The following is a 10,000-nucleotide window of genomic DNA, read 5'->3' on the forward strand; positions in this document are numbered from 1 at the left end:
TAGAATATATTATTACAACAAGGAAATGAGCTTCTGTGCATAATAACACTGGCACGTTCTGTACGAACCGTAGTTCATTATAGTTCATTGTAAAATAGCAACAGTAGTGTAATTATGGTCAAAACCCTATAAATAGCATTTGGAATAATAGATCTTTCTCTCAGAATGAATGCAGCATGGTTTATATAGCGTTATCGGAATATACGGGGTGTAGGCTACTGACTGACTGCGCTCCGCGTAGCTTGATTGATTGATTGATTGAAAAGTTTATTAACAGATTGCAGAATGGGTACAGTACAGTACAGCTCAGTACATACAATTGTTAATTGGGGATGCAGACCAACTTTCGTCTTGTTTACATCAGGGTCCCCCATTTTCAATTCATCATAAATCATAAAGCTCAACTCGTTATTATTCTGCGCAGACCGCAGAAACACGGGAACGTTTTGATTATATTTAAAAGGCTTTACGTTAAACGAAACAAGTGGAACTTCGAAGCTGTAAGCAGAATACAAGTCATATTAATATAGTGTTCTTCCCCCTTTTTACTGTATAAGAAAGAATAGAAAACGCATTGCAATGACACTATAGTGGACAGACTATGTATATGATGGGATTCAAGTTCATGTATTGAAAGGCAGGCTATCATACATGCAGTGAGATTCATTGTTCTTGTATATGCTCTCGTATTATATTGTTTATATAGGCTACCCAATACTGACATCAAAATAGATTGTAGTATGCCTCTAGAAATCATATGCAGCAGGTAGAAAATTGACGGGAGATCCATCGCGATTTGGAATAAAATTGAGGAGAACTTTAATCCATGGGGTATTAATCAAACAACACGGGAAAAGGCAGTCATATTCCAGCGCGGTCTTTATTAGCCGACAACAAAATAGATGCATCTAAAAATCATATAGCCAATCGAACACAACTAATAAAGGCATTCATATTACAAGCACGGTTATAATGACACCCAACCAACGCCAAACAGTGGTCAACGAACGGTCTTTATTAGTATTTTGAGCTGTCCAGGCAGAATTGCAGCAATGGTCTTAGGGAGCCGTTGATATCTGACATCACCGTTTACAAATCCGCCTTTTATTTATCCCACAATACGCGATAGTGTCTTCTTGGTTCGACAGCAGTGAATTCTCCGTGGAGTTTCTCGGAGTCCCGCTCGGGTCGGTCCATTATTTCACATCCCATGGGGGGTGTTTCCTCATTTTCATGACCATATATGGATAATCATTAGGGGTGGGAATCACCAGTTTCATCATGATACGATACGATATCGATTCTTTGGACAACGATACGATATTTTCCGATATCACAAAGTCTCTCACGATACAATACGTTACGATTAGATTCAGGTGCCTGCGATCGATATGAGATGATATCATATGCCCATTTAACACAATCAGTAACATTTAGATCAACAAAAAAAAGGTAATGAAAATATCATTTGACATTTGTATTTTTGAGCTCTTCCAGACATTTAAAGGAAAATCAATCTATTGTTTTTAATACAAATAGACCTCCTGTTCACTGTAAAGTGCCACGTTTTTATATATTGAGCTTTAAACCTTAAGCTACATTTTTTGGAACTCAAAACTCACAACCTCCCTCTCCCAAACCGTTCCTACAACAATTTGTTGATGTTGCATGATCATGTATAGGCCTACATTTATTATGTATTATATTGTTTATGTTTAAATAACATTTAAACATCAAACTCCTCTGACCTCATCTGGTCTTTCCAAAGACGCGCGCACACACACACACACAGAAAGGGAGAATGCTATGCTGTAACATCTACACACACGGAGCTACTGCTGTTGTTCTTGGGCGGATATGAGACTCGCCACAGGATTTTCAAAATAAGAGTATCGATATGAATCGATCTTATTACATCGCATCGATCCGATTCGATTGTTGATAATTACATCGATGTATCGATCTGGATCGATGTATCGTCCCACCCCTAATAATCATGCACGAGCATTGACGGTAGAACAAAGTGGTATTCATCAACACGGAGGACCATAGAGCCTGCGTACGCACGTGTGATGAATGCCGACTTCCCTGTGCGTACGCTAGTTCTACATTCCGTGCTTACGTGTGGAAGTAGGTCAAGTTCAAAGTCCACGTTGATGCATGAGGGCCCTGTATTGGTTAGAAATAGAAAGGGTTCAACCTGCTTGAAAACAGAGGAAGGAACAATGTCATAGCAGCCGGTCAGCATGTCTGTCTGAACATAAAGTAAAAAAGAAACAAAACAAAAAAACATTCACTTTCATACGTTGGCACCACCAGTTGTGACTGGCTGTGGTAATATTGCTCTCTGCCGTTGTTCCTCCTCGCCTGCACTCCTAACCCAAACATCTCCTGCACTGTAAACACTATGTGATGCTATCCTGTAGCTCCTATGGAACAAAGAATTCAAGTCAACAAATGTGCATCATACTTTAAATTGGTATGGATGTTAAAGCCCCAAAAGGTCAGTGGTGGGACTCCCCTGTTGTTTACATTTGGATTTAGGATTGGGTCTTTAATATGAAATAATTTTGCATCCACACTGCAAAAACATTAACCAGTTTAAATGTCAACTCGTACACAGACTCAAGCTCATTTCATGGTATGATAAATCAAGTCTGGCTCATTGCACTGGCAGATCATTTGATTGGTTTAAAGGAAATGTCACTTGTCAACATGACGTGTTTCAAGACATAACCATGGATCAAGAAAGAAAGAGAATCTCACGATCACCCAATATTATATTTCTATTTCCAAGTAAAGTTGCCTTGAAGCGGCTTTCAATAAGCAAACACGTGAACTTTCTTAATTAACTAAATTAGCTGCCATTGCAGGAAAATAATTTCGATATATGAATATGAGATCAAATATTTTTCTCAGCTTGTCAGTTTTTTGCTGTGTAGTAACTTTACACGTGTTGTTTTTTTCCTATGAAAATCTGTTACAATATGTGACAATCTGTGTTGATCTTCTGAGTGGATGACTGAGTGGTGGTTCTGAATATTAAGAGACAAAGGACCTCATTCACCAACATTGTCGTAAGTTTCCTCTTACGACAACCTCGTTGGAAGTTCGTAAGAGAAAACCTACGACAGTTACCCCCGGATTCATCAATGCGTGGAGAGGTTCTGTTAAGTTGCCAAAAAGATTGCAGCTGCGATCCCCTGAATGAAGTATGTCACTCAATCTCAAACTGGAAGCGCGTTCTCATACACCCGAATTTGCATACAGACACGCCCCACCAGCTCCTTATAAGGCCAGGGCCGTGTGCAAAATGGAAGCGAGAGGGTCAGCATTGCATCTGTGATGTGCTTATCCCCGTATTCAACAGTTAGCGTGGAATCGATTTGCGACGGATCAAAATTTGATTAGATTCAAATGTATTGTCATCATACAGCACACTATAGCTATGTGGAATAGACTGTATTAATATTCCATATTTATACTGTCTTGTTGCGCGCTCCTGGCCACCTGCCTCAGTGCATACACACACACACACACATGCACACACACGCGTACTGTATAACCTATGAGCATAATGAATGAACAGTAGGCTTATATTATTTGATGATGACTGTTGATTATACATATGACTTGTTTTATTAGGAGGTTGCAGATACTGTATGCGCTGCCATTTGTTAATCTATTCTTAGTCTATTCCACTATACAGATCAGTCGCAAATGCTTTCGCACTAAGGAGCAGTATCCTCACAATATCTACTGCATCGTTATTAAGCTATAGATTTATATGGAATTCGTTAATCTATTCTTAATCTATTCCATATATCCGCACAATTGGTTGTAGTTCCTATTCATTTAGTTTGCAGTGTGTGTATTGCTCACGATGCCTCGTTGAGTCATGACTATAAATGCAAAACGTAATTGTTAATGATGCAAATATTATCGTATTTAGTATCATTATAATTATTGAATTCCTCGGATGTCTGTAGAATCGAAGTGACCGCAATCACTAACTATTTATCCCAAAGAAAGATGTTAAAAATACTGCCGCACACTGGTCTGTCCGACTTACGACTGCTTTTTGAGTTCGTAAATCCTACATGAATCCTACATCAAATGTACAATATGAAGCCGTTCAAGAATGCAGAATAACTTCGTGAATCGACTTGTGTGACTGGGAGACTTGTGTGACTGGGAGACTCATGTGATTTGTGTGACTTGGAGACTTGTGTGACTGGGAGACTCGTGTGACTTGTGTGACTTGGAGACTTGTGTGACTGGGAGACTCATGTGACTTGTGTGACTTGGAGACTTGTGTGACTGGGAGACTTGGGTGACTGGGACACTTGTGTGACTTGGAGACTTGTGTGACTTGTGTGACTGGGAGACTCGTGTGACTTGTGTGACTTGGAGACGTGTGTGACTGGAAGACTTGTGTGACTTGGAGACTTGTGTGACTGGGAGACTCGTGTGACTGGGAGACTCGTGTAACTTGTGTGACTTGGAGACTTGTGTGACTGGGACACTTGTGTGACTTGTGTGACTTGGAGACTTGTGTGACTGGGAGACTTGTGTGACAGAGACTTGTGTGACTGGGAGACTCATGTGACTTGTGTGACTTGGAGACTTGTGTGACTGGGAGACTTGTGTGACTGGGAGATATATGTGTAAGTGTATGTGTGGACTAGGCTTGATTAGATTAGATTATATTCCAATTTATTGTCATCATACGCACAAGTACAGTACAACCAAAATACATTTGGCATCTAACCAGACTTTAACAGTAAAGTACAATAGTAATTTACAATGTACAAGTGATTAAACTGGGTATAAAATATATAAATGAGTACCACTGAGAATAGTGCTAATCAGATGTATGTACAGAGTTGTAGTATTATATGTACAGTGATACATGTATAAAGACACTACGGTAGTAGTCAGACATATAGTATCTACATGTAAAAAGGATTATATGCAGGTATATACAGCATCTTTGTGCTATCATAGTTATATGGATTATATGCAGGTGTATAAGTGCATGTGGACTACACCTGAGTGATCATTGCCCAGGAAATGTTGTAGTTCTACATACAATATTTGCATGAAGTGCACGAAAAAGGTGCACGGCTGGAGGACTGCTGCCCTCTTTAGTACAGGATGACCTACTGCATGCTGACGAGGCTCCACTCTACCCTTGCATGGGATTGGCTAGCTATTATGGGAACAGAGGAACGGGACCCAAATAAGAGAGTGAAACAGTCCAACAGTTTAAACGCTAAAACAAGCGTGTATTTATTTTTTACAAACAGAGACCAATTAGGGGCGGTCAGGTGGCGTAACGGAGATTGCGTTCGTCACCAACCCCGGAGCGGCTGGATTCGCCTGTTCGAATCCAGCTCACAGCTCCGGGGTTGTCACCAGCTTGGCTGGCCGTTCACACTAATACAATTGGCTGTATTAGAGGGTGTGAAAGCTGGCGGGGTGGGTCCGGGTCGTTGTAAACAGCGACTCCTACAGTTCGGTCGGGGCGCCTGCTAAGCGCGGATAGGATCTAAGTGGGATAGTGTGATCCTTCCACACGCTACGCCCTCTCAGTGAGAATCCGCGCTGCCAGGTGAAAAGAAGCGGTTGATTGGCTGGACGTGTGTCGGAGGAAGCACGTGGTAGCCTCCACTCTCCCAGACCGACTGTGGGGGGTAAGTGCGCAGCGACCAGGAAGGGGATTGGGAATTGGCATAACGACTAACATTGGGATGGGAGAAAATCAGAGGAAAAAGGAGGGGGAAAAAGATAAAAAAAATTAAATAAAAAAACAGAGACAAATTCAACAATACGAAAAAATTTACAAGGCATACAAACAATGAACGGTGGAAATGTAGTGTCAGCAGGTCGGGACCTGGGTTATGAGGTGTGTGTTAAAACCCGAAGTATGTGTGATGTAGCAGACTATGTGTGTGTACTTAAGATGTAAATAAAGTCTTACCGTGTTGAAAAGATGTAGTGGAACATGTGGCCTCGGCCACGCTGGGGCGAAACAATAACTGATTCCCGAGAGGGAAAATAACACGAGGGACTTGGCGAGGCAGGGGGGAGAAAATAACAAGGGAATTAACGGGCGGATGAACGCGACAAGTATCCGAGACGGCGTCTTCCAAACTAGATGGAAGAGAGAAAAAGAGACATGATATTAGTTGACCAGTAAACATCTAGCCACGCTGGAGGGGGAGAAGAAAACGAGGTCAGGGTTACAAGCATTTGAACACGCGCATCAAAAACAACGAGGTTAGGTAGCAGACAAATAAATGACAACAATCAACGAGAACTAAGTTAGACAGAAATGTCAAAAGGAAATAATTAAGGCGCAACAAACCTACTGTTCCTACAGAACGAACTCGCATCGACTGCAGGTGTTTATAGTCCGGGAAGAGGCAGCATTCTCTAATTGTTCATTAGCACCAGCCGTGAGACGTGAACGTCTCGAGAGACGTACGCCTCGGGGTCGTGTCAACGTGCCACGCGTCCACAGGGGGGAGCCAACAGGCTGAGGTACCTGCTCAAAAGCAGCCCTCACAACACTAGCTCTCTGATTATGTTACATTTTGATTGGCTCAGCATTTAGTAGTCGTTTATGGCCTTCGATGCTGGTTTATAACTACATTTTCAACTTGAGCTGAATATTCCCTCAACGTTATGTTAAAGGTCCACTTCACCAAAAAAACGATTTTGTTCTATTTACACATCATCTTGCACACACACCCAAAAGCTCTAAACAGTTTTGCACACATTCATTTAGTTTGACAGTTGAGTTTGAATATGGCCACCAGGGATGTCATCATGGACATTGAATCTTTGTGTTAATTACAGCTCAATGCAATGGACCTGTCTCAAAACCCTGCCCTCTTTTCTTGATCCTCCAATCACAGCTGTCGCTTACCTCTGACTTCCTCGTACAAGTCAGAGGTAAGCGACAGCTGTGATTGGAGGATCAAGAAAAGGGGCAGGGTTTGAGACAGGTCTATTATGTAAAAGTATAGCAATACCTTGTCTTATAGGGACTGCAACCTTATAATTGAATTGAGCTGTAATTAATACAACACAAGGATTCAATGCCCCACTGGTGGCCATATTCAAATGCATTGACTCTCAATAACTGTCAAACTAAATGAATGTGTGCAAAACTGTTTAGAGTTTTTGAATGTGTGTGAGATTTATTTTTCAGTGACGTGCTCCTTTAAAGTTGTGTTTGTTTTAAGAGTTTATTTTCCCTCTCTAGTTGTTCTGGGTTCATTTGGACTATCTTCTCATGGAGGCAAAAGGAACCTTCTTCAGTTAATTATTATTCACATAGTTTGTACTCTGAGGTATATTCATATTAATAATAATAATAATAATAATAATAATAATAATAATAATAATAATAATAATAATAATAATAATAATAATAATAATAATAATAATAATAATAATAATAATAATAATAATAATAATAATAATAATAATAATAATAATAATAATAATAATAATAATAATAATAATAATAATAATAATAATAATAATAATAATAATAATAATAATAATAATAATAATACATTAGATGTATATAGTGCAAAGTTGCTTTTATACTTAATGTCTTAGTATAAATTAGCATTGCATCTGAATATAGCTAGGAGGACTACATTAAATTAAATGTTGGATGATGAGTCTCCCGAGAATCCTTGTATTTCCACTACATTTGTACATTTTTGTCTGGCTAGCTTAGGTCAAATGTGTAGTTTGACATGTATTCTTTTATATCCTCCGTTCCTTTCCTGTTGGTGTTCCTACCTCTATAGCTCTACACTGTTTCACCATAGCCAGCTCTCCCGTTTGGCACTGAGTTGAGATCAAATAGACAGCAGCGTTGTCACTGAGTTGAGATCAAATAGACAGCAGCGTTGTGGTAACAGGGATGTTGGAGTCATGTGGGCCCTTCCCTTCATATCAATGGTTATTAGGCTGATAGGTCGGTATTCTCTTAATGTCCAGGTGGGCATATCTGCACACACCCACAGGGTTGGACACTAGCACCAGACAAGAGCCAAACACTGTGGTACATTCAGGCTGTGGCTGGTAAGTTTGTTACCATAATTGGTTGAAGTTACCATTTCTTGCCATTTCGTGGCAGGCATAAGTCTGTTTAAAAATAAAGCAATGTGTGTGTGCATGCGTGACAGAGTTTGGTCCTTGGAAACATGCAATATGACAGGTGAGAATATAGATGAGATGAGTGCCACAGACCCTGGAGTCTAGGTGAGAATATAGATGAGATGGGTGCTACAGTCCTGGGAGATGGATGAAATGCCCACGGGTACTACAGAGCTGTGGGTTTGCTGATTGTGTCCTGTGTTATACTGTTTAACCACTGCAATACATGCCCTGTGCAGTAAGACCCTAAGACTAAGACCAAAATAGACCAATATAAGACCAATATGATGATATTTGAGTTGATCCTCATGGATGTTCAACTAAAACAGCATTGTTAACTAGCAACTAAGATTGAGAGGTGCATCTCTGCCAGGTCTGTTAGTGGCTTTAGAACCTCTGATGTTCTGGGTTCAGACCAGTGAACGATGAGGGGAAAGGGGGAATAATGACTTCTTTCTTTCTTTCTTTCTTTCTTTCTTTCTTTCTTTCTTTCTTTCTTTCTTTCTTTCTTTCTTTCTTTCTTTCTTTCTTTCTTTCTTTCTTTCTTTCTACCACCCCATCATTATCTCCCCCTCTCTCTCTCTCTGTCTCTCTGTCTGTCTGTCTCTCTCTCTATCTCTCTCTCAGTGAGTAAGCCAGCCAGTGAGAATGAATCAGTGAACACGGACAACGCACCCGGGGGAGATGTGGAGGGAGAGACATGCTGTACGCGGCTAGCGTAAGTACCGACATCACCCCTGATCGCTCCCCTCTTCATCTCTTCCATCTATCCTAATCCCTCGCTCCATCTCACACACTCCCAACACTGTACCTGGATCTCAGCCTGCAGCGTAAAGCACCCAACCTCATCTCACTATTTACCTCTTTACCCGTCTGGTTCGCGTCTATTCGAAGCCTAACCGGTTCATGCTTCCGCGTTCGCATTTGCAAATCTGATTGGCCACTGCTGTTTCTGGTCGCACCAATCGTGTGACGGCAAGTTCTTTCGCCGGTTAAGCTTAGGCGCTCTTTCGAAGTTGGTTAAGGTTAGAGTTTGTCTTAGAGCAGGGCGATAGAACGCCAGCCCTGATTCCAAACTCTAACCTTAACCAACTTTGAAAGCTTAACCAGTGATAAACTAGGCGTTAGGTAGTTTGCTGCTGGTCGAGGCGTAAATGGGCACGTCACGCGATTGGGCGCACATGTCACATGACCAGAAACGTCAGTGGCCAATCAGATTCGCAAAACGCATGAACCGGTTGCCTTTCGAATAGACGCGTCTGGTACAACCAATCAGCATCGAGGACTAGGGAGGGGTCTTGGTCTGTTTATATTCCCTACACCAATCAAAGTTTTCGCGTTTCGCTTGAGGTGTGGGCGAGGTGTGTCTAGATCTGGTCGCCCTGGAGGGACCTCTTGTGGTTGTGACTGGTAACAACTTCAGAGGTGAAAATAACGACGAGAGAGATGGCTTCGTCGCGACATGTGACCGACGACCCGCTTCCAGGTCACAGTCGAGGACCCTCCATGGCGAAGGCCTCTAGACACCACCATCGCAGAATGACGCAGAGAGGGAGGAGACGTCTGAGAGTTGGCCGAGAGGAGAGGTACTGTATATACTGTACCAGAGACGGGGAGGAACTGAGACGTGGAGCTCCATTGCTACATCCGTCACCAGCTCTGGGACAATAAGCAGACAAGGGACACACTACTAAAGATGTTATGTAAAGTTGGAGCGAACGACACAAGACTGCCTCTGAAACAACGGGTTGCCAAGATTATTCCTCAGACCTTCTAATGGCTGAAGAGAGAACAAAGCATCTCTTCTCTTCTGGGT

The 10,000-nt window shown here is 41.6% G+C and overlaps 1 protein-coding gene across 1 annotated transcript in view; it reads left to right on the forward strand.

Annotated features, from left to right (window-relative positions):
- cacna1c (calcium channel, voltage-dependent, L type, alpha 1C subunit) overlaps positions 1-10,000 on the forward strand; it is a gene marked incomplete at both ends in the record, with an annotated part of 188,360 nt that overhangs the window by 43,169 nt on the left and 135,191 nt on the right. Inside the window, 1 exon segment of the mRNA XM_084331098.1 lies at positions 8,812-8,902. Within this exon segment, the coding sequence (XP_084187224.1) occupies positions 8,812-8,902 (91 nt within the window).

This window comes from Notolepis coatsorum (genome assembly GCF_963971535.1).
Source record: "Notolepis coatsorum genome assembly, chromosome: 15".
NCBI lineage: Eukaryota > Metazoa > Chordata > Actinopteri > Aulopiformes > Paralepididae > Notolepis > Notolepis coatsorum.